The sequence below is a fragment of the Ambystoma mexicanum genome, chromosome 6p, assembly GCF_040938575.1.
Source record: "Ambystoma mexicanum isolate Mex_15411 chromosome 6p, UKY_AmexF1_1, whole genome shotgun sequence".
Classification (NCBI taxonomy): Eukaryota; Metazoa; Chordata; class Amphibia; order Caudata; family Ambystomatidae; genus Ambystoma; species Ambystoma mexicanum.
This window is the reverse complement of record NC_090935.1, coordinates 1744143-1770385: the sequence shown is the minus strand read 5'-3', so window position 1 is coordinate 1770385 and position 26243 is coordinate 1744143. Positions and strand designations below refer to the sequence as shown.

The 26243-nt window shown below is 45.9% G+C and overlaps 1 protein-coding gene across 1 annotated transcript in view; it reads left to right on the top strand.

Annotated features, from left to right (window-relative positions):
- Positions 1–25770, top strand: part of LOC138511105 (zinc finger protein 84-like) — a 36083-nt gene extending 10313 nt beyond the window's left edge. Inside the window, exon 2 of the mRNA XM_069626589.1 lies at positions 21009–25770. Coding sequence (XP_069482690.1) covers positions 21683–22984 — 1302 coding nt within the window. The 5' untranslated portion in view covers positions 21009–21682 and the 3' untranslated portion in view covers positions 22985–25770. The remainder of the gene's footprint in view (positions 1–21008) is intronic.
- The last annotated feature ends 473 nt before the right edge of the window (positions 25771–26243 follow it).

Genomic DNA, 26243 nt, shown 5'->3' with positions numbered 1-26243 from the left:
CTTATTTTCAGACAGAGGTGTATACCTCAACCTAGATGACACTCGAATATTTAGTGAGGAAGGGAGAGAAGAGATAGGCAGGTAATGAAGTCAACACGGTTCGCACTGAAGCGGGTAAAATGCAAGGCAGGAAGGCAATAATCACAATAGGTCATAAAGTTCAGTGGCCAGGCCCACTCGGTGAGAGGCAAGGCACGATGTCCCAGAAAGTCTCTACTGATGATGCACTCAAGTCTTTGTTAGCAAATTGTTTAGCGACAGGTTGAACCAGTTCAGAACAAAGAGTGAATAAAGCTTGGAGGCAACCCAACGGAACGGAGAGGAATCAGATACCTCACTTGAACCGATCGAAAAGGGAAGCCAGGCGGTTACGGTACCTTGTTGTGGAGGGCAGCTCCGGCGGGGGCAGTTGTTCCTGGTGGTGGATGCACGATGGGTCTTGGCTAAGAGAAGAGATGCTCTCGTCGTCGAAGAGAAGATAGTCCGGTGCACCACCAGGGAAGAAACCAGCCGCGGAGTGCTCCGTCACAAGGCACCACCTTTCGGTCGCGGTACAGGAGTAGTGGCTATCCGATTGCCGGGTGCTCTGCACGGGCAATTCGACCACTGCGTCCTGGGCGAATAAAAAGCACAAAGAAGAAGACTGGTTGTTCCCACGAGCTAGGGGAAGAGACTCTCCGGAAGGGAGATCTCCTCTGTCGTCGGGAGATTGTGAGACGATTCCGCAGGGCTCCACCGGAGGTGTCGTCGTGCAGGTCGGCTCAGCGTTACCCTCGTCGGATTCTTTAGGTCCTGTGGCGACTTCTGAAGATCCAGTCCCAAAAGCCCTGCTTTTATGCAGACGCCCCCCATTCATTCAGCCTAGCTGTCAATCAACACATGCTAAGTGGTGAGCGGGAAGGCTCACCACCTGGGCCAATCACTCCAGAGTGTGACCTGAGTTGGCAAGGCAACTCGGTCCAGGGTGTCTAAAACCCCTCCCACACACCTGAGGTAACCCAGACAGAATGGCACCACTTTGGAGGGTCTCTGTCCAGAGGCCCGCCAAAAGTGGAACAAAGGGCTCAACCTTTGGTTTAGGAGTCACAGAGACGAACACAGACGCCATTTTACAAACCGAGTTCTGGCAGAAAATACCACTCGATAAACCTATTTAAGATAAGTAGATCGGTGGTACGTTGGAGATTAACGAGAAAAAGTATCAATCTCCAACAATGGGACGAATCCCATAGGGTTATGCTCGGGGTCGAACATAACAAGTAGTTTCCACTGCCACCAGCCAAAACTCGACGAGGGGGGACGGGACAGTGCCCCCTCGAGTAACAGATCCAGGAGTAATCGAATTACCCCTACTAGCACGTCCACAATAAGATGGTTGGTACTAGTTCTGTTAGCAAATTTAGGTCTAGTAAAGCCAATGGTGACTTTACATGCCCGGGGAGACAGTAGTCAGTCCCCGGGTATGGAGTCTATGGTGGGGGGACCTGCTAGGGCGCCCCCGTGTCACGACACGTAGGGTGCAGTGTGACACACATAGAAAAACATATGAGACCCTATGGAGTAAAAGACCCCATAGCCCATCGAACACATTGACATATCAAAGGAATTACACACATACATGTCCAAGAGTGAGAGAAAAGGGTCACACTCTTGGCAGGATGGAAAAAACAAACTCCAGAAATCCAGCAAAGCTGCTGGGGGACTCACTAGGTTAGGAAATTCAGCCTAAACAGAGAATTCTCCCTAACACTCGCCCCCCCCAGACTAAGGGACAGGAGGATTTAATCCACTCCTGGATGAATCTCATACCTCTAGTCGATGACATACATCCTAGAGAGACCATCAGCATTTTGGTGGTGACACCCTGACCTGTGCTCATTGGTGAAATCAAACCCTTGCAGGCAGATCGACCATCTCAGTAGTTTCGGGTTTTCCCCTTTCATTTGCATTAACCATCTCAAGGGTTGGTGGTCAGTCTGAATGACAAAAGTAGAACCATACAAGTACGGCCTAAACTTCTTCAGAGCCCACACGATAGCAAAGCACTCTCTTTCGATTGTTGCCCACCTTGTTTCAGGATCCTTCAGCTTGCGGCTGATGTAGCAAACGGGGTGCTCCCTACCTTTCCCATCCAGTTGACTGAGTACGGCACCTATCCCTACATTGGAAGCGTCTGTCTGCACAATGAAGTGTTGGCGGTAATCAGGAGCTCTGAGTACTGGGGCTTGGCAAAGAGCCTTTTTCAGGTTTTCAAAAGCCTGATTGCACTCCTCGTTCCATTTAACCTTTTTAGGAAATTTGGGCGAGGAGATGACATTCAGTGGAGAAGCTATGGTCCCATAGTTCTCTATGAAATTCCTGTAGTACCCGGTGAGGCCTAGGAAGGCTCTCACCTTAGTCTGAGTAGTCGGTGTTGTCCAATTTTGCACAGCTTCGATTTTACTGAGCAAAGGCCTTATTTCTCCACCGCCTACCTCATGCCCAAGGTAGACTACCTTACTCTGTCCAATTTGGCATTTACTCGCCTTTATGGTCAGATTGGCTCGTCCAAGAGCCTGCAAAACATCTCTCAGGTGGGTTACATGTTCTTCCCAGGAATTGCTGAACACTGCGATGTCATCCAAGTATGCCATGCAGAAGTCCTCCATCCCGGTTAGAACCTGGTTTACCATCCGTTGAAACGTAGCAGGTGCATTTTTTAGTCCGAAAGGCATTACCGTAAACTGGTATAAACCAACGGGGGTAGAAAATGCAGTTTTCTCCTTGGCATGGTTGGTCAGGGCTATTTGCCAATAGCCTGACGTCAAGTCAAATGTGCTGAGGAACTTGGCGGCGCCAAGTTTATCCACCAACTCATCTGTTCTTGGCAAAGGGTGGGCATCAGTCGTGGTGACTGCGTTAAGAGCTCTATAATCCACGCAGAATCTAAGTTCTTTAGATCCGGCCTTTGGTACTAACACAACTGGGCTAGACCATGGACTAGTAGAGGGCTCTATTACCCCGAGATCAAGCATCTTGCTGACCTCACCTTTGATGTGGGTTCTTACGTTTTCTGACATGCGGTATCCTCTGCTTTTGACAGGCAGACAGTCACCAGTGAGTATTTCGTGCTGGCCCCAAGGGGTCAAGCCTGGTGAGAGCGAGAACAGAGAGGCAAACTGATTCAACATAGACTTGCACTCTTCTTGTTGCTCGGGTGTCAGATTGGAGGAGAGATTTACTCCTTCAATTTTTTCATCTAAAGGTAAGCCTCGGAGGAGATCCGGAAGAGCTTCACTCTCTTCTTCTTCCTCGGATGATGCTAGAAGCAACGCTCCTACATCAGGTCGTGAGACATACGCTTTAAGTCGGTTGGTGTGAAAGACTGTCGGAGCCTCCTTGGGGTGGCCCAAGTCCACCAGATACTTAACCTCACCGAGCTTACCCACTACTCGGTAGGGTCCCATCCATTTATCTTGCAAGGCCCTCTGCCTTGTGGGGATCATAACGAGAACGAGCTGGTCTTGAGCGAACTCAACCATGTTAGCTTTTTGATCGTGCCAGTGCTTGACCAATGCTTGTCCAGCTTTCAAGTTATCGCTTGCTTCCGTCATCAGGTGCGACATTCTCCTCCGGAGACCTATCACGTAGTCAGTCACTCTGACTGGCTTGGGGGAAGGAGCACTCTCCAACCCCTCCTTAATCAGGGCCAATGGACCTCTGACGGGATGACCATAGAGCAGTTTGAAGGGAGAGTAACCTACTCCCTCCTGAGGGACTTCTCTATAAGCAAAAAGAAGGCATGGCAATAGAAGGTCCCACTTACGCTTAAGGGGTTCTTCTAGAGCACCTATCATGCTCTTCATGGTTCGGTTGAACCGTTCTACCAACCCATTGGTTTGTGGGTGGTAAGCCGATGAGAACTTGTAAGTTACTCCGCAGGTTTTCCACATGGCTTTCATGTTGTGGGACATAAAGTTTGACCCCCTGTCAGAGATTACTTCCTTAGGAAATCCGACCCTAGTAAAAATACCAAGGAGGGCCTTAGCCACAGCCGGAGCTGTAACAGTCCTCATAGGAATTGCCTCAGGATACCTAGTAGCATGGTCTACTACAACAAGTATAAACCTGTTGCCTGAGGAGGTTGGAGGATCAAGGGGACCAACGATATCAATCCCTACTCTCTCAAATGGGACTCCCACAACGGGGAGAGGCACTAACGGTGCCACATTCTTGGACCCAACCTTACCAGAGATCTGGCAGGTATGGCAGCTTCTGCAGTATTTTTCTACTTCGGCCCCCATCTTTGGCCAATAGAAGTAGAGTGAGAGCCTTTCCTTAGTCTTCTTGAAACTCAAGTGACCAGCCAAAGGAATCTCGTGGGCTAACTGCAAGAACTGTGGTCTATTCTCTTGGGGTACTACAAGGCGTTTGTAGTCTCCAGGTGCAGACTCGGTCGGTTCACTATAGAAGAGGCCATCTTCCCAGTGCAACCTATGTTTCCCAGGCTCTTGCCCTTCAGCCTGAGCTTCTGCCTGATGGCGAAGACCTTCCAGAGTTGGACATTCTCTCTGTCCCTTACTGAAGTCTGCCCTGCTGGGTCCACCTTCTGCCAGTAACGACTGCAGCTCAGGATGGTCAACAGGATCCAGATCTCCAATGAGTTCTTGGCCTTCCATTAGCTCTTCCTCAGAGTCTAATTCTACCATACAGGGTTGTACCTCCCTCTCAGCCTCAGCTGGAGGTGGAGTTACGGGTGTGACGTTGGACAACCGCGGGGAAGTTGGAATGCGGGCGGTTGGTTTCGGTTTAGAAGTTTTGGGTTTCCCTTTTGCTTCTGTGTTCCTAGAGACAGCGGCCGCCATTTCCAATGGAGCAGGAGTGATTTCTTTCTTCATCATCTCCCCGAGAGTACCGCGCATGGTCCTCTCTCTTGCAGGTCTGGTTAGCTCCTGTAACCGTTTACTAGGAGGTCTGGGAGTATGCGATACAACTCCGAGAGTTTTCAAATCGTTACCCAACAGTACGCTTCCTGGTACCTCACTCTGTATGCTGACAGGTATCTTTACAGTCATGTCGTTACACTGGATGAGAACTGGTAATTGGGGAAGCATCTGCACAGGCCCTCCAGCTAACTTGGTGAGGCGTTTGGGTGCCTTAGCAACATCCTCAGCCTGAAAAAACGATTTATCCACACAGTTATGCTGGCCCCAGTGTCCCTAATGGCAGGCGTCTCCTGACCATTCACCTGGACACTGTCCTTATAATACTCTTTAGTATTATCGGGGATAGAATTATAGACATCTAAATTCTGTTGTTCCCACAACCCCAGAGATACTAAAGAAACGCTGGCTGAGACTCCAATGGGTTCGTCAGCTAGCAGTAGAAAGTTTCCACTTGCCATTTGGACTTCCTCCTCTGGAGCGAAGGCTAAGGAGACAAGTTGGACCCCTGAAGGTTTACCCTTACATCTGGGATCTCCTTTCACATGATCAGTCGAGCCGCAAACAAAGCATTTCCCGAATGCTTTCTGGAATGGTGGCTTGTTCTGACCTCCTTCCGGTTTGGCACCAGAAGACACACTATTCTGCTGTGGTTTTCCCGGTGGCTTACCCTTCTGGTTTTGTTTGGGGCCCTCTTTGGAATGTGAGTTATTCGAATTCTCCTTTGAGTCTTTTTTAGGCTGTTTTCCCTCGTCTTTTTTCTGAGTTGCCCCAGAATCCTTATGAGTGGCCCTGTTGGCAACCCATAAGTCAGCAGCCTTAGCTAGAGCCCTGGAATCCAATTCCTTCGAATCAGCCAAGTGCTGTCTGAGCTCAGGAGAACAGGCATCATAAATCGACTCCAACATAAAAAGATTTTGCATACCCTCGTAAGTGTCAACTTTGTAACCCTTAATCCATCCCTCTAAGTTTTTCAACCCTTCACTCACCCAGGTAGCCCAAGGGGTACCATCATGCTTTTTGAGGGTTCTAAACCTCTTAAGATACTGGGAAGGGGTCTTCCCGAATCTAGCTATCAAAGCTAGTTTCACACTTTCGTAATCCGTCTTATCCACCTCCCCCAACTCCATTACCACATCAGTCGCAACAGGAGGGAGCCTAGAGAACAACCAGGGAAGCAACGCGTTCCCGGTGATGTCCTGGAGCCCATGATTGTATTCAAACAGTTTCAACCAATCCAACACATCCAATCTCGGTTCGTACATACCCACTAATTCCTTCGGCATCCGGGGTCTTTTGGGACTGGAGCTCCTAGAGGAACCAGAGGAGAGAGAAGCATTTTCCATAGACAACTTTTTCATTTCTAACTCATGATTAAGCTCTATTTCTCTGAGTCTCAACTCAGCTTGTTTCTGCTCAGCCTGGGCATTCATTCGTCTGAACTCGAGCTCTTGGTTTCGTTCAGATTGAGCCAAGAACCGTTTATATTCTAATTCGAGCTTCATTTTTTCAAGTTCAAAATAAGCAGGGTTACTTGTGGGACCTGGTATGGGCCCCGTAGGCACAGTTGGTAAGGCAGGTAGAGGAGCGGGGGAGACAGTTTCGTTAGCCTCGCCGTCCTCGTCAGCCTCTTCATCGCTATCATCAGAATTACGATTCAGATCAACACCATCACTGTTATCTACAGTTGCTGGAGAGTTTGGTTCCTCTGAACCAGTACCCAGACTTTGGTTCGCCAGCAATCTCTCTATCAGTTCTAACTTCTTGCCTTTTACAGAAAGATTCTCTTGTCTACAGAGAGCTCGCAGACTCTCAGTATTTTGACCTGACAAAGACTCTTGGCTGTAAATTTCCATCGTAGACATGTTTTTTGAAAGTTACTTTGTTTTGTGGTTAGTTGTCCTACAGCGTCGAAAAGCACTCTAAACTGTATACTCGATACTAATCCCACCGCTGTACACCAGTGTTAGGCGGAAACCTGTGCAGTTCCCTCTGGGACCACTGCAAAAGATTTAGGACTACAGGTGTTGCGATGAACCCACTTGGTAGCAGTCTGTACCACACAGATTCAATTGGTAGCTGTGGCTGAGCAGTCAGACTTCTCTCAAGAAAAGTTGGTCAGTATAGGGAGTATACAAGATAGGGCAATTCTTCGCAGCAAAACAAGTAAGCACGCAACAAGGCTTAGTATAAAGATAGTAAGTTATTTATTTATAACAGAACGTCTATGAAAAATACTAAAGCAAATCACGGCAAACAAATCAAAACACAATTACTCTGCGGAATGGAATAAAAGCTCAATCCCCCGGAACACAATATCGACAACTCTAGGTTCTAACGGCACCACTTATTTTCAGACAGAGGTGTATACCTCAACCTAGATGACACTCGAATATTTAGTGAGGAAGGGAGAGAAGAGATAGGCAGGTAATGAAGTCAACACGGTTCGCACTGAAGCGGGTAAAATGCAAGGCAGGAAGGCAATAATCACAATAGGTCATAAAGTTCAGCGGCCAGGCCCACTCGGTGAGAGGCAAGGCACGATGTCCCAGAAAGTCTCTACTGATGATGCACTCAAGTCTTTGTTAGCAAATTGTTTAGCGACAGGTTGAACCAGTTCAGAACAAAGAGTGAATAAAGCTTGGAGGCAACCCAACGGAACGGAGAGGAATCAGATACCTCACACGAACCGATCGAAAAGGGAAGCCAGGCGGTTACGGTACCTTGTTGTGGAGGGCAGCTCCGGCGGGGGCAGTTGTTCCTGGTGGTGGATGCACGATGGGTCTTGGCTAAGAGAAGAGATGCTCTCGTCGTCGAAGAGAAGATAGTCCGGTGCACCACCAGGGAAGAAACCAGCTGCGGAGTGCTCCGTCACAAGGCACCACCTTTCGGTCGCGGTACAGGAGTAGTGGCTATCCGGTTGCCGGGTGCTCTGCACGGGCAATTCGACCACTGCGTCCTGGGCGAATAAAAAGCACAAAGAAGAAGGCTGGTTGTTCCCACCAGCCAGGGGAAGAGACTCTCCGGCAGGGAGATCTCCTCTGTCGTCGGGAGATTGTGAGACGATTCCGCAGGGCTCCACCGGAGGTGTCGTCGTGCAGGTCGGCTCAGCGTTACCCTCGTCGGATTCTTTAGGTCCTGTGGCGACTTCTGAAGATCCAGTCCCAAAAGCCCTGCTTTTATGCAGACGCCCCCCATTCATTCAGCCTAGCTGTCAATCAACACATGCTAAGTGGTGAGCGGGAAGGCTCACCACCTGGGCCAATCACTCCAGAGTGCGACCTGAGTTGGCAAGGCAACTCGGTCCAGGGTGTCTAAACCCCCTCCCACACCCCTGAGGTAACCCAGACAGAATGGCACCACTTTGGAGGGTCTCTGTCCAGAGGCCCGCCAAAAGTGGAACAAAGGGCTCAACCTTTGGTTTAGGAGTCACAGAGACGAACACAGACGCCATTTTACAAACCGAGTTCTGGCAGAAAATACCACTCGATAAACCTATTTAAGATAAGTAGATCGGTGGTACGTTGGAGATTAACGAGAAAAAGTATCAATCTCCAACAATGGGACGAATCCCATAGGGTTATGCTCGGGGTCGAACATAACAAGTAGTTTCCACTGCCACCAGCCAAAACTCGACGAGGGGGGACGGGACAGTGCCCCCTCGAGTAACAGATCCAGGAGTAATCGAATTACCCCTACTAGCACGTCCACAATAAGATGGTTGGTACTAGTTCTGTTAGCAAATTTAGGTCTAGTAAAGCCAATGGTGACTTTACATGCCCGGGGAGACAGTAGTCAGTCCCCGGGTATGGAGTCTATGGTGGGGGGACCTGCTAGGGCGCCCCCGTGTCACGACACGTAGGGTGCAGTGTGACACACATAGAAAAACATATGAGACCCTATGGAGTAAAAGACCCCATAGCCCATCGAACACATTGACATATCAAAGGAATTACACACATACATGTCCAAGAGTGAGAGAAAAGGGTCACACTCTTGGCAGGATGGAAAAAACAAACTCCAGAAATCCAGCAAAGCTGCTGGGGGACTCACTAGGTTAGGAAATTCAGCCTAAACAGAGAATTCTCCCTAACAGTCAGCCACTCTCCCTTTTTCTTGTATAGGGACTTGTATACTCTCTCGACATCAGATGGTAGTTTGCTTTGTTCAGCCGCTCTCCCTTCTCTTGTATAAGGGCTTGTATACTCTCTCGCTATTAGATGGTACATTGCATGGTTCAGCCGCTCTCCCTTTTCTTGTATAGGGACTTGTATACTCTCTGGCTATCAGATGGTACATTGCATGCTTCTGCCACTCTCCCTTTTCTTGTATAGGGGCTTGTATGCTCTCTTGCTATCAGATGGTGTATTGAATGTTTCAGCCGCTCTCCCTTTTCTTGTATAAGGATTTGTATACTCTCTGGTTATCAGATGGTACATTGCATAGTTCAGCCGCTCTCCCTTTTCTTGTATAGGGGCTTGTATACTCTCTCGCTATCAGATGGTACATTGCATGGTTCAGCCACTCTCCCTTGTCTTGTATAGGGGCTTGTATGCTCTCTTGCTATCAGATGGTGCATTGCATGGTTCAGCCGCTCTCCCTTTTCTTGTATAGGGACTTGTATACTATCTCGCTATCAGATGCTGCGTTGCATGGTTCAGCCACTCTCCCTTTTCTTGTACAAGGGCGTGTATACTCTCTCGCTATCAGATTGTACATTGCATGGTTCAGCTGCTCTCCCTTTTATTGTATAGGGACTTGTATACTCTCTCGCTATCCGATGGTAGTTCTAAGGGTTCAGCCGATCCCTTTTCTTTTTTCTTTTAAAGAGACGTGTATACTCTCAGATGGTACATTGCATGGCTCCCTTTTCTTGTATAGGGGCTTGTATACTCTCTCGCTGTCTGATGGTACATGTGCAACACATGCAATGACCTACCCCATAGGCTAATGTACGCATAGCAGCTCACTTCTGCTGTTCTACAAAGTCTAAAATGTCCTCCACAACCAATGTGTGAAGGTCACCACCTTGGAAGACATGCAGAGTTAAAACCCCATGGCTGCATTATGTTGGGGTGGCTGTGGTGAAGGCCTAGACTGTTGGGTGCATGGCCTACGGCCTATGGCCTTTGGCCATGCACCCAACAGTCTAGGCCTTGCTCACACCCAGCACAACATAACAGAGCCATGCAGGCGAACATGTAGCCAGGTACCAGTATCCACTAACGCAACATAGGCTGCAGAACTTCTACCCAACCGCCGCACCATAATACAGTGATGCAGGCAAACATATTCCATTTACCATAATCCACAGTGTTTGGCACCACTACCCACTTCCATTCACATAGCATTGTATTACTGTTAGGGAGAATTCTCATAAATGTGCTAATTTCCCTTACCTTTTGAGACCCCCAGCAACTTTGCTGGATTTCTAGAATTTTAATTTTAACCCGGAAAGTGTGAGCCTTTTTTCCCACTCTATCATGTATTTTGATGTGTGTTTTACTTTTGTGTTCTTTTTATATGGAGTTTTAGACAACTCCATAGGCATATTCTTTTTCTGTGTGTCACACAGCACCTTCAGTGCATTGGCACAGGGATGTCTTTCAGACTTCCCAAGGTTTAAATACCTTCTCTGGGACTGACTACTGTCTCCCAGAACATGTAAAGTTAAATTGACTTTGCTAGTCTTTTTAAATTCGTAGACCCAGCACACACTGTCTTCCTATAGAGTGCCGAAGGGATTGCCTAGCATCCCCTGTGTCTAAAGACTCATGTAACAGTCAAATGTTACCCTTTCCTCTCGAAATGGCTGGTGGCAGTGGTTTTAGAACAAACTACCATAATTTTTCCCGACCACGAACACCGGTAGCTAAAAATCGGGTCAGCCATGTTTTTCAATATGGCGCCCAAGTCCCCTCTGTAAAAACAGACTCCGGTCATCTTTTTTTTTACCGTTTCTTTTAGGAAAGGTCCTTCTAGTGTTTGTCTCTGCGCATCAAACCAGGTTTGGTCCCTTTGTTCGATGGCCTTTGGTGGGCTTCAGTGCTGAAGCCCTACTCTGGCACCTGAGTATCTGGGGTGGACAGGATGTGAGGGAGGTGCCCGAAACTCCCTGTGCTTAGTCTCCTAGGAGACCTGAATGCACTCTGGCGTGATTGGCCCGCTGGCTGTCCGGCAAGGAGAGCTCCCTGCTGTGTCAGTGACAGCCAGGCTGAAATGAATGGGGGAAAGCTGTTTAAAAGCAGGCCTCTGGACTTGGAACGCAGAGTCGACCACCGGAATGAAAGAACCAAAGACGAGCTGAAGGAAGACGACTGCTGCAACTCCTGGACGACCGGTGAAGCCCTGCTGCAGGTCCAATTTGCCTGAAACTCCATCGACAGAGAATCCCTTCAAGGTTAACTTCTTCCCTTGAGAGTTTGGTGGGAACAACCAACTCGCAAGCCACCTGGACACAGTCTCTGCTCTGGTCGAATTTTCTTCAGAGTGCTGTTGAAAACTGGATAGCCAGTGAGAAGTATACCAGTTTGTGGTCTTTAACACACTCCCACCTTAAATCGACGTTTTGCCAAGTTCGTGGCCTCCTCCGTGGGCAGTGCAGGAACCTCCCGATGTCCCCCTTCTTGCCCCCACGACTGAAGCTCAGGAACAGCGAGATCTGCAGGAACAACTGCCTCAGCTACAGCTCTTCTTCACTTTAAAGGTACTGTGCAAGTGCGGTCAGGAAATCCTTTCTGCCGCTGTGAAAGTTTGTGCAACTTTCCCAACTTTGAAGGCTTGACCTTCCCTAAACCGACATATAACTTTACGTCTGACCAACTACTTCTAAAAACCGTGGCAAAGACTTAACCATTTACTATCAGAACTGTGTTCACTCATCCAAGACTCTGAACCATTGACTTTGGCCCAGGCCTATTGAATTGAATTGCTGGTTGTAGTGAACTGAAACTATTTGCCCTACCTCTGCAAAGTATTGGTGCTTTAATTCTTTTAACCTTGTCTTTTTACCCCTTTTTAAAGTAACTGAAGTGCCATTTTGCTCCCACTTCAGGGGAGCTGAACTTGATCAGGAACTGATTCGTTGTGTATTATTGTGATATTGAGCTGTTCTTGCTAGTGGAATGTTTTACACCTGACTGTGTAAATAAATGTATATTCTTTTACCAAGAAACCTTGAGTGTGTTTTTTAACCACTGTGATTGCTAGCCCTTTGTGTAACCTCTTGTACTGCTCACTTTACTCTTGAGATAAGCCTGGCTGCTCAACCCTGCTACCACAAAACTGTGTAGTAGAGACTTATACCAAAGGTGTGATTGTGCTTACACCTGTAGTCTTACTTGTGTGTAGTGTTCCCAATGGGTACCACATGTGATTCTGCTTAACACTGGTGTACAGTGGTGAGGATCAGGTATAAGTTGTTACATTGAGAGTGTTGCTCTTACCTTTGTTCAAATAATCCTCACAAGGCTAAGCACCACTAGAGAAGCAATTGTTATATCATTCCTGATAGGATAGCTACAGACAGGAGATCCTAGTCACTTTAACAGTTGATCATTTGAGAGAAATGTGTAAAGCTAGGAACCTCACTGTAAAAGGCAAACAGGTTGAAGTGATAGACAAATTGTTAAAATATCAAAGTCTGAGGAGTGGGTCTGAAATACCTACTCGTGCAGCAAATGTGGAAAATGATGAGGAGGATGATAATGTTTCAGAGGGTAACTCAAATGTTATTGATGAGTTAGATGAGACAGAAGAGTCTCAAAATGTAGGCCCTGTTTTACCTCTACCTGCTCATAGGCCTCAAACTTTGGCCACAGGGACCCCATCAGCTCCAACACTAAGGGCCTCATTACACGGTAGGCGGTAAGGGTTTACCGGTACCGGTAAGGGTACCGGTAAACCCTTACCGCCTTACTACGAGGTCCCTTTGCGGGTCCTCCCTTAACGCCTGGTTTTTCCAGGCGTTAAGGACGGGACCCGCAAAGGGACCTCAGAGCTAATTACGGTACCGCAATTTGCGGTACCGTAATTAGCACCTTCCCCATTCCCATTATGCCCTATGGGGCAGAAATGGGAATGGGGAAGGGTAAATGGGGATTGGGGAATTACCGCCCCCGCTCACCTTGGAGTAGGGCGGTAATTCCGCCATCCACCAAGGCGGACTCGGTACGGTACCGGCGGCAACCATGGCGCTAATAGCGCCATGGTTACCGCCTACCGTGTAATGAGGCCCAAAGTCCTGAATTTGTCTCTCTTGAAAGGATGAGATTTTAGTTGCAATTCAAAAGAATCCAAGCCCAAACTGAAAGTAAACATCAAGAACTTAAACTCAGAGAAATGGAGTTGAATTTTGCCCTTGAAATGAAAAGGTTGTCTCTTGGGAATGGTTCTCACCCAGAGTCTTCTAGGTCTTCCAGTCCTAAGAGGCCTCACATGCCCAAAGATGCAGTAAGTATCTAAGAGGTTAAGCTTGGTATTTTGGATTGGCTGGCAACTTTTGAATATAACCATGGGCTTCAGAACATTACAGGGAATCAGTTGATTCCTTGGCTCTTTTCTAGGCTACCCCCTGTTGCATCTGATGTTGTAATGGAGATGGGAGAAGTAGACAGAATGGAGTATGAAAGTGTGAAACTGGCTTTGATAAGCTAGGTTTGGGCAGACCCCTTCCCAGTGTTTTAAGAGGTTAACAACCCTCAAAAAGCATGTTGGTACCCCTTGGGCTACCTGGGTGTGTGAATGTTTGATAAACTTAGGTGGTTGGGTTAAGGGTTACAGAGTAAACACTTAAGAAGGTATGAGAACTCTGTTTGTTAGAGTCTATGTATGACGCCTGCTCTCCTGAGCTGAGACAGCACTTGGCTGACTCTAAGGAAATTGATCCAAACAAGTTAGCCAGGGCTGCTGACTTGTGAGTTGCCAACAGGGCTACTCACAAGGATTCTGGGGCAACTCAGAAGAAGGATGAGGGAAAGCAGTACAAGAAAGATAACAAAGGGAATTCCAATACCTCCAATCCAAAAGAGGGCCCCTAACATAACAAGGGTAATCCACAAGGGAAACTGAATCAGGCTAGTGTACCTCCTGGTGCTAAACCAGAAAAAGGTCAGACCAAACCCCCAATCATAAAGACATTTAGAAAATGTTATGCTTGTGGGTCAACTGACCATGTGAAAGGGGATCCAAGATGGAAGGGTAAACCTTCAGGGATCCACACTGTCTCCTTAGCCTTCTCCCCAGAGGAAGAAGTACCAATGGCAAGTGGAAACTTTCACTTACTGGTTGAGGAACCCATGAACATCTCAGCCAGTGTTTCTTTAGTGTCGCTGGGTCTGTGGGAACAGCAGAACTTAGATGTCTACAATTCCATTCCAGACAATACTAAAGAGTATTACAAAGACAGTGGGCCTCATTACGAGGTTGGAGGTAAGGGATTACCGGCACCGGTAAAGGTGGTGGTGCCGGTAATCCCTTACCTCCATATTCCGAGGTCCCTTAGCGGGAGCCGCTAAGGGATCAGGGAGCTAATAAAGGGCCCGCTATTAGCGGGCCCGTTATTAGCTCCATCCCCATTCCCGTTGAGCCCTATGGGGGCTCGAATGGGAATGGGGAATGGTTCTCAGAATGGGGACTTACCGGGCCCTCCAAGGTTGGAATGACCCGGTACGTCCCTATTTCGAGGACCCGGACCCGGAATGCAGTAAGGGTGTAGCCATGGTGCTAATAGCACCATGGCTACCTCCAACCTCGTAATGAGGCCCAGTGTACTTGTGAATGGTCAGGAGACCCTTGCCATCACAGACACTTGGGCCAGCATTACTGTAGTTGATGAATCATGTTTCAAGGTAGAGGATGTTGCTAAGGCACCCAAATACCTCACTAAGCTTGCTGGAGCCCCTTTCCAAATGTTTCCACAGTTATCAGCTCTCATCCAGTTCAATGACATGACTGTCAAGATACCTATAAATGTGCAGAGTGAAGTACCTGGGATATTCCTGTTGGGGAATGACTTAAAAACTTTTGGAGTTGTATCAAGCACCCCCAGGACTCCCAGCAAAAGGAAACAGGAGCAGACTAGGAATGCCAGAGAGAGTACCTTAAGGGGCTCTCCAGGGTAACTTATAGAAGAAACTATAACCCCCAGTCCACAGGACCTACTGACTGCAATCTCTAACACAAATGAAGGAAAAGGGGAAATCTAAAACCTCCAGGAAGAGATCAGGCAGCACTCCTCTGCTACCAACAAGGACATCCCTGAGAGGACTGTCCAAAGTCACACCTGTGACTCCTCCACCAGCAGAAACTGAGTGTGAGGAACAACCTAGTGTGGTTGAATCAGCTGCTGAGAAATCAGAGCTGAAAGAGGACCTTGCTCCTGTTGGATATCTGGATCCTGTAGAACATTCTGAGCTGCAGTCTTTACTGGCAGAAGGTGGACCCTGTAGGGCAGACTTCAGCAGAGGTCAAAGAGGGTGTCCTAATCTCAAAGGTCTTCGCCAACAGGCAGCTTCCCAGTTGGATGGGCAAGAGCCAGGGAAGCATAGGTTGTACTGGGAAGATGGCCTCTTCTACAGTGAACCGACTGTGTCAATCCCAGGGGACTACAGGAGACTTGTAGTGCCCCTAGAAAGCAGACTCCTGTTCCTACAGTTAGCCCATGAGATACCTTTGGATGGTCACTTGAGTTTCAAGAAAACCAAAGAAAGGCTATCTCTGTATTTCTACTGGCCTAAGTTGTTCTCTGATGTAGATATGTTCTGTAGGAGCTGTCACACTTGCCAAACCTCCGACAAGAGTGGAGCCAAGAATGTGGCACCCTTGGTGCCTCTCCCAGTGGTGAGTCCCTTTTGAGAGGGTAGGAATCGACATTGCTGGTCCCTTAGACCCGCCAACCTCTTCAGGAAAGAGGTTTATCCTGGTTGTAGTAGACCATGCTACTAGGTCTCCTGAAGCAATACCTATGAGAACTGTTACAACTCGGGCTCTGGCTAAGGCCCTACTTGGTATTTTTACTAAAGTAGGTTTTCCTAAGGAAGTCATCTCTGACGGGATCCAATTTTATGTCCCACCACATGCAGGCCATGTGGGAAAACTGTGGTCTAACTTACAAGTTGTCAACTGCCTACCATCCACTGAGAAATATATTGGTGGAGAGGTTCAACCGTACCAGGAAGAGCATGATAGGTGCTTTAGAGTTACCCCTTAGGAGAAAGTGGGACCTTCTACTGCCATGCCTTCTCTTTGCATATAAAGAAGTCCCTCAGGAGGGAGTTGGATTTAGTCCCTTTGAACCTCTTTATGGCCATCCAGTTAGAGGCCCCTTGGAGAGTGTTCCTTCCCCCAAGTCAGTGAGAGTCACTGACTATGTGATAGGTCTCTGGATGAGAATGTCACACATGATGGCAGAAGCATCAGATAACTTGAAAACAGGCCAGGGTCTGGTGAAGCATTGGCATGACCAGAAGGCCAACATGGTTGTGTTTACTCAAGACCAGCTAGTTCTAGTTATGGTACCTACAAGGCAGAGGGCCTTACAGGACAAGTGGATAGGACCCTTCAAGGTTGTGGAAAAACGTGGAGAGCTCAACTATCTGGTGGACTTAGGCAATCCTAAGGAGGCTCCCTGAGTCTTTCACACCAACCGTTTAAAAGCTTATGTCTCAAGACCAGAAGTGGGAGCTTTGCTTCTAGCTTCAGCCCAAGAGGAGGAGGAGAGTGAACCTCAACCTGACTTACTCAGAGGCCAGCCTTTAGAAGAGAAAATAGAAGGACTCAATCTCTCTTCTAATTTAACACCTGAAAAACAGGAGGAGTGCAAGTTTCTGTTAAATCAGTTTGCCTACCTGTTTTCACTATCACCAGGCTTGACCCCTAGGGGCCACCATCATATTCTCACTGGTGACTGTTTACCTGTTAAAAGCAGAGGTTACAGGGTGTCAAACCATATAAGAACCCACATAAAGGAGGAGGTCAAAAAGATGCTTGATCGCGGGGTAATTGAGCCATCTACAAGTCCATGGTCTAGTCCAGTTGTACTAGTGTCAAAGGCAGGATCCAAGGAGTTGAGATTCTGTGTGGACGATAGAGCTCTTAATGCAGTCAATAAGAGTGATGCGCACCCTTTACAAAGGACCGATGAACTGGTGGACAAGCTTGGTTCAGCCAAGTACCTCAGTACATTTGATCTCACTTCAGGCTATAGGCAAATAGCTCTGACAGACCATGCCAAGGAGGAAACTGCATTCTCAACCCCAGCAGGCCTCAACCAATTTAAGGTAATGGCTTTTGAACTAAAGAATGCACCTGCAACATTCCAAAGGCTGGTTAATCAAGTTATGAATGGGATGGAGGACCTCTGCATGGCATACTTGGATGACATTGCAGTGTTCAGCCCTACTTGGAAAGAACATGTTGACCACTTAGGATATGTTTTGCAGGCTCCTGATCAGGCCCATCTGACCATAAAGGCAAGTAAACGTCAAATTAGTCAGAGTAAAGTGGTCTACCTTGGACATGAGGTAGGAGGAGGTGAATTAATTTCAGGACTGCTGCTTAGAGTGTGTTGGCGGTCAGTCTCTCGTCTCCTGCGCGGCTCACAGTGCACAATCCACATTTGTTTCTCCCGGATTCCAAACTGCATTCATTGCACTGCCTGCTGCTAGTACTCCATCGAATTGGCAGGCTCCAAATAGGAATGGCCGTCCAGCAGAAGTAGAATTCTCCTGCCAACCTTAGTGTACATAGACACTAAAACGCCTTAAACCATTGTGCGTTTTTCGGATTTGACTACATTGGATACTTCAGTCACAAGAATATTCCGTCCTGATGAAGGCCTACTACACCACTGCTTCCCAAGTTTAGCTTTAATTGGCCGAAACACTGTCATGTTAACTTGTTGTTTATGTTGTTGTTCAGCTTTTGATTGTTTTCACACAACTGAGCTGATGACCTGACTATTACCTCACTGAGTTCTCAAGTTTCCTCCCCAAGGGACCTGTAGAGAATGTAAAAGCAAGAAAATTTGATATTTCAAATATTTGTAATTTGATTTGTATAATTCAGGCACTACTCCATGTATGTTTTAATGTTGAATATCCTATGCCTCATAGATTCAAGCGTATCTTTACACTTACTGCACACAAATTAAATAAGAACTGCAGTATACAGACTTGTTCAACAAACCTGTGTCCACCAAGTCCTTGTCTGAAAAACTCAGGATTCAGTATTTCTATCTCAGCAGTTAGACCTCCATGACCTTGCTAAATTGTGTTGTTTATATAAGTGTACCTACCTGGGCTGAGCAAGGCAGCAACCAGGACCCCGTCCAATATTTATTCCTACTGGACATCTGCAAGGATTCTATGTGGTGGTCGATGTCAGCTAAGCAGTGCTGCGCAACCTGTTCGTTTGAAGGTGAGCCTGGTGAGGAGGAAAGAGATTGCTTCGGTTGAGCCTGTTGCCACCTCCCGTGGTTGTGCATGTGTGTACTGCTATGTATTCTCTTATTCATGAGCATGTGAATCCATGCCAGACCCCATGCTGGAGAAGGAACAAGTTACTTATCTGTAACTGTTGTTCTCCAGCATGGGTCTGGCATGGATTCACATGCGAACCCTCCCGCCTACCCCTCTGCGGCTCTTCAGGTCATACTGCCACTTTATGTGCTGCCAAATCTGAAGATGGCTGCCTGAGGAGGGGCGTAGGTAGAGGGCAGGCATTGGCTACGGCAGTATGACCCAGATCTTAGTGATTGGTTGTTAGGAGAAAGACAGTTCAGAAATGAAACTGAAACCTATGTATTTCTTTACCGAGGATTCCCAGTCTGATGACGGTGAATATTCATGAGCATGTGAATCCATGCCAGACCCATGCTGGAGAACAACCGTTACAGGTAAGTAACTTGTTCCTTAGACATTTTTGCAGGAGTCATAGACCCGGACTTTGGAGGAGATATAAAAGTTTTTTTTAAAAACCATGGGAAAAATAAGACCTGGAGATGCAATATCCCAGGGAATTCTTGAAATGGCTTTGTTTCCCCACTTTGAAGAGGAGAGGGAAGTTAAGGAAACAGAGAGAGGTGATCAGTGTGTTGGAGAGGCCGAAAAGCTAACAGACATCAGTCCCCCCTGAATGATGAGGCAACTATCCTCCCTGATTTAGCATTTTCCCAGCGAAAAATAAATCCCATACTGGCTGAGGCCTTCTTACAGGTAACAACTGAGGGTGAAGGCCTAAGAAAAGGCAGCCCCTTTTTTTCTTTTTGAAACAAGGTCTCCTTAATGGAGAGAAACAGGAAGGTTTGACTGAAACTCAGCTGGTGATACCCAAGACACACAGGAAGATAGTGCTGGAAATTGCACACTCACATTTGACCGGAGGGGGAGAGGGGGGACACTTGGGGCAGTCTAAGACGCAAGCCTACATTAGTGGCAAGTTCTGTTGGCCCTGTTCACCTGTGGATATAAAGAACATTATCCAAAAGTGTAATACATCAGAAACCGGCTCACATATTACTTAAATGGCACCCTTGAACCCACTACCCATAAACGAAGTCCCCTTTTCCCAAATAGGCATGGACATCATAGGTCCCTTAGAAACCTCGAAATTGCGGAATACATTAATCCGCCAGATACCCCGAAGCCGTCCCCATGAGAAACGGCACTACCCAACAGATTTTAAAACATCTGTGCACTTCTTTTCTCGAGTAGGCTTTCCCAGGGAGATTCAAACAGACCAGGGAAAGAACTTTATGAGCAAACTGATCACAGAGATAAAATAAATATTACTTATCGCCACTCTGAGAACCTCAATTTACCACCCCCAGACAGACTGATAAGTGGAGAGATTTAATAAAACACAGTAAGAAAGTGCTCAAGCATCTACCGGATTCTCTCAGATTGAATTACTCTACTGTAGGGAGCCCCGAGATGTATTAAATATGCTCATAGAATCCTGGGAAGAAAGAGAAGAAGCACTAGTACCTCTGTCCCAGGCTGCCGCCTGACTAAGAGATCATATGGCCCTAGTTAGAACCTTGGCACAAGCACATATGGAGAAAGCCCAGACCGAACAAGACTATGATAAAAAGGTGAATCTCTGCGCTTTCTCTATGGGTCAGAAAGTGTTGGTCCTCTTACCCACCTCTGAGAATAAACTAGTCTCAGTGGCACGGACCGTATGAGATAATAGCACACACAGGTGCATGTACTTATAGAGCAGCCCAACCAGACCAAAGACCCATCACTATTATATTATCCTGCTAAAGGAATGGAAGGAAAATCCAACATCCTCCACACTAGCCTGTTTGGTACCAGAGGAAGTAACACAGACCTTATTCCACAGAATCTCCCAAAGGGGAAACAGAGAGACATGGACGATCTTGTTAGTTCTTTCCCAGATGTATTTTGCCGAAAGCCAGGTAGAGTTCAGGGCTCGTGCCACCCCAAAGGGAAAGGTAGACCATCTAAAACCCTATTGACTCCCAGAATCTAGGAAAAAGATAGTAATTGAAATGGAAACTATGTAAAGAGCCAACATTATAGAGCCTTCTTCTAGTCCCTGCCCCTGCCTGATAGTTTTGGTACCAAAACCCAACCACTCCTGGTGGTTTTGTATCGACTTCTGAAAGGTTAACACAATGTCTGCTTTTGACGCCTACCCCATGCCATGGATCGACGATTTAATCAATAAACTGGGTACTGCAGTGTTCCTATCTACTTTACACTTGACAAAACCAGCCATGACCGACTGACAGGTTGTCCCTTCAGTGACCACACGTCACCACATTGTATTAATCCTGGCTGTGGGCTAGTGGTGCACACCGTTATTAATTTATGTGTTATGTGATGTGGGAATGGTCAATGTGTCACTTGGTTCTTGATTTCTGTGTTAACCCTTTCCATGATGTTGAGGGCTCCTTACTCTATTCATTTAACTCAGTGTCCATAAGACATTCAGTAGAAGTGCAGGATTTCATGAGCTGAAAAGTGCCTTTTTGCTTGTTCACATTTTCTATTTAAAACAAGAAATATGTATCTATCTCTTATGCAACACTAATCCTGATTTTCCTTTTCTTTCAAACAGGGCAACAAAGCAGGAAGCATGGAAAACAGTGAAATGATTTTAAAAGTGTTTGTTTGTTAAAAAAAAGGTTTCCTCTGATAGCTGGGTCTTGGAAACATTTTCTTGCTCACGACAGTCACTACCAGCCTCGAGTCTCTTACTGTGGGAAAATATTTTACAGACTGAAGAGATTTCGCAGCAACTAAAGGTGTAATATTAATGATCTTGGAGAAAACATCTGGTTCCTATGTCCAGTCAGTACCAATCAATAGAGAGGTCACCTGTGTCGACTACACTGATGAGAGGCTAATAGGAATGGCTGCCACTTTAAAGTAGAGGCCGGGCATTTTCATGCAATGCACCACATTGAGTAAGAGAAAGGTGCTCAACACCAGCTTTGGACTTGATGCTTCAGAATCAATGGCGCCCCTGCTGTGGTGCTGCTGTTCCAGTGGAAGCTGCTAGGGATTAAAACCCAAAAGCACGAAAACTACAAGTCTAGAAACTGCTCTGAACATAGAAAGGTTGCAAGCACAAGCTTTTTATTTCTTCTGGGCGAAGATTGAGGTTCTTTCTTGACATTCATGCGTACAAAAATGCACCTGACTTGGTGAGACCTCCCGAGAGATTACGATCATTGTGAAACTATTTTGAATTGGACAAGGAACTCCTTACACAGAAATCGCTATTTAAAAATGAACACCATCACAATGGAGATCCCCTTTGAATTTTCTGAATGTGAAACAACTTTCAATGAAACTGGTTATTTATGGCCACATCATAGATTTCTCACTGAAGCGAAAGAACATACATATTTTGAAAGCTGCAAGGCTTTTACAGAAACAAATAATCTATTGATAAATCAGAGAATTCACACTGGGGCGAAACCATATGCGTGTCCTGAATGTGATAAGGCTTTCACAAACAAGAGTGACCTATTGAGACACCAGAGAAATCACACAGGGATGAAACCATATGCATGTTCTGAATGTGATAAGTCTTTCAGGCAAAGGGGTCATCTATTGATTCATCAGAGAAATCACACTGGGGTGAAACCATACACATGCTCTGAATGTGATAAGGCTTTCAAGCAAAGTGGTCATCTATTGAATCATCAGAGAAATCACACAGGATTAAAACCATATGCATGTTCTGAATGTGATAAGTCTTTCAAGCAAAAGAGTGAACTAGTGAGACACCAGAGAAATCACACTGGTGTGAAACCATATGCATGTCCTGAATGTGATAAGGCTTTCACGAACAAGAGTAAACTATTGATTCACCAGAGAAATCACACTGGGGAGAAACCATACAAATGCTCTGAATGTGATAAGGCTTTCAAGCAAAGTGTTCATCTATTGATTCATCAGAGAAATCACACAGGGATGAAACCATATGCATGTTCTGAATGTGATAAGTCTGTCAAGCAAAAGAGTGAACTAGTGAGACACCAGAGAAATCACACTGGGGTCAAACCATATGCATGTCCTGAATGTGATAAGGCCTTCACAGACAAGAGTAATCTATTGAGACATCAGAGAAATCACACTGGGGAGAAACCATATACATGTTCTGAATGTGATAAGTCTTTCAGGCAAAGAGGTCATCTATTGACACACCAGAGAAATCACACAGGGATGAAACCATATGTGTGCTCTGAATGTGGTATGGCTTTCAAGCAAAAGAGTGAACTATTGAGTCATCGGAGAATTCACACTGGGGAGAAAGCATATACATGTTCCGAATGTGATAAGGCTTTCAAGCTAAAGAGTGAACTATTGATTCATCAGAGAAATCACACTGGGGGGAAACCATATGCATGTTCTGAATGTGATAAGGCTTTCAAGCAAAGGGGTCATCTATTGATTCATCAGAGAAATCACACTGGGGAGAAACCATATGCATGTTCTAAATGTGATAAGGCTTTCAAGCAAAGGGGTCATCTATTGAGTCATCAGAAAATTCACACTGGGGGAGAAACTATATACATGTTCTGAATGTGATAAGGCTTTCAAGTGAAAGAGTGAACTATTGAGTCAGCAGAGAATTCACACTGGGGGGAAACCATACACATGTTCTGAATGTGATAAGGCTTTGAAGCAAAATAATCACTTTGTGATGTATCCTAGAAATCACACTGATGACAAACCGTAAACATGTTCTGAATGCAATGTCTTTCAAGCAATAAGGGAAACTAGGGCTGCACCAGAGAAATCACACTTATATGTTCTCACTGTGATGAAGCTTACAAGCGTAATGAGAAACCTGTGATACATCAGAGAAATTACACTAGGGGTTTGTAGCGAAGCCTGACCTATTCCTACATCACAAGAAATCACACGGGGGCCACATGCATGTTCTAAATGAAGATGCTCAAGGAAATCCGTGTCCTGTGGCGACATTGGAAATTCATAAAAGGTGTTGAAATGGACTACTCGGATGCCGAAAACATCCACTACTTACACAGTCTCTTGGGCCCTGCTGTTTTTGGAGAAAAAAGTTACTAAACCATATTATCAAACAGGCACTTTGTGAAGTATTATTTATGTATAGAATTAAAGGAAAGTGTCTTGTTATTTGGATTCCTGAATAATTGATAACTTGCCAATGAAGTGATTTCTCAAAATGTGTTTTAAGCAGATCATATTATCTCACTGTAAGATCAAACTTCCAGTTATTACACACAATTCATGAAAGACTAAAACAGAAGCAAGCCTACATGTGCGTAGGTTTCACACTTCACGTATATACTCGGGGGGGTATATTACATTGTGCAAAATACTATTAAATACTTTTTAACCTGTCACTCGCAACAGGGAAAGTACCGCGATCATTCAAATTGGTGCCCATCAAACCACTACTCAAGGACACGGGAGGAGGCGTGGAAGACCTCTCCAACTACAGACCGATTTCAAACATTTCCTACCCAGCAAAACTAGTAGACACCTACGTCTACAAAGTAACACAAGAACACAGAAAAACACCTGCTGCTGGACCAGCCGCAAGTTGGCTTTAGACCCACGAGGGGAGCAAGACCAGCATCTGCGATGACCTAAAGACAAATGCAGACACTGGCACACACTCTGCCCTTATTCTACAAGACCTCTTTGCAGCTTTTGACTCAGTCAACCATGACATCCTCTTCAAGAGAATAGAAGAAATAAGAATAACAGACGTAGCCCTACTCTGGATTAAATCATTCCTAGCAAATAGAAGGGAAACGGTCTGGATAAAACCCTTCAAATCCGCTCCATAGGACACTGACTGTGGAGTTGTGAAAAGAGATTGCTCGAGCACTCCAACGTTTATGTGTAAACGTTTTCAGTCTAAGCTTCTATCTTTGATTACCAGTTTAAGGTGCAGGGGAGGAAAAGTGGACCTGGCACAAGCCCACTAGTACATATAAGCAACCAAGAAAAGAGGATCCAAAACAGGAACCCTCCCGTCCTCTGCACGCTATTGTTATACCGCCATCAGACGGTTATCAATACTTTTATACTTCAAACAATGGTATCTATTTCAAATTTCAACAATTGTCAATATCAAACACTACACTGAAGATTTATTTCATAAAGGGTGATAGTTAATTTAAACAAAAGTTGTTCTCCTTTGTAGTGCATATACAAAGTCCCAAATAAACGGCTTGTGTGAGCCATTCCCACATTGCATGTGTAAAGTTCAAGTTATACGGCTGACGCGTTTCGAGTTTATCAATTCTTCTTCTTGATCTAAAGTTGAACTGTAAGGTGACAATATAGAGAAAAAGTCTATATGCGTTTTGCCTGACCATCAGTAAATAATCAACAATTTCCTTCAGAAGGCACAATCAAGTCTCTGGTGATACAGGTGAAACACATTCAAGGAAGTGTAGCATATTTGACACAAATATTACATAGGATCGATGGGAGGGGTGCAATGGTTTTAAGTATTATGTAGCATCGTGATTATTATAGTATCAAGAATGCTTGATTATGCAGGGTACCATCTGTCTAGTCTATTTACATCTAATGTGGGTAAGTGTACTCCCCTTGGAGGTACTAGTATCTCAGTACTCAGATTCTAATTTCACTTGTCTCAGTGTTATGCTGTTACCCTATATCTAAACAGCCATGGTAAAATATTTCACTATGATTAAGGCATACCTTAATGTGAGTGCCTGTGAATCTTCTTGTGGGAGTGTTCAAATCTTGTAATGTAGGTGCTATGCTTCGTCAGACTGGACAAATATCCTGTCTTGGAACACAGAACCTCTTATGTGTGAAACAACATTGAGTATGTTAAAAAGGAAAGCTATTGTATATAATGATCCTTCATGCATCTGGGATTAACCAAATAGGTCTCACCGGTTCTAAAAATACGCAATGTTCTATTTCCAGGAATGCCTTTATTCAAGGCTGCTTATGGCTATGGCCTTCATCCCAGTTCCTAGGTCTCCCTACTGGCAACAGATGCAGTGCGTCTGTGATCTGTTGGAAAAAATAATGATGTAGCTTACCATGTCTCCTTACGCATATAATTCATCGAGATGCACTATGAGGTGCGTCAAGACCTTTAGGCAATTTAGCGATAATCTATAAAACATGGGCTCAACTCTGTTTCAATTGGGAGAGTTGAAAAAAATTCCACTGCGCTAAAACGCCCTTCTTATTACTAGTCTTTATGTTGTTTTCCCGTCTTGGGTGCTGGCACAGCCCATGTGTACAGGTGCAGTCTAAAAAGAAATGTTTTACCAGTACATGGTCACTAAATCTCATACTGTTTAATGAACAATCTCATTTTCGGAGTCTATGTCCACGTCTTCTCTGTTCTTACCTATGCAGCTGGATGCCTTTCCTGGATGATGCAGCGTCCGGAGTTCACTGTTTCCTACGATCGCGCTGTGGCAGTGATGCGCATGCTCTAATGATAGGGAGCCGCGAACCTCGCACGCTCCCTGGTGAGTTTTCTATGTAGTCACGGAAACCCCTCTGGACGCTAGTAAACGGTGTGTGTTTCTGTCCCCCATATGCTGAGTCTCAGTCACAGAAAGTGAAAAGGGACTCAACTGAATCTACGTCATGATGTCTACGGCTTGTGACACGGTCATGCTGAGTATTGCCTGGGCGTCATCTATGTGTCCTAATGGTTGTATTTATATTATAACTTAGTGCCTGTATATTTTATTCCAGAGCTTAAGTGCAGCTCATTCTTGATGCTGCAACAACCACGACTATTGCCCACATACTGGACATCTGATCCAAGTGATGAGCAGAGAAA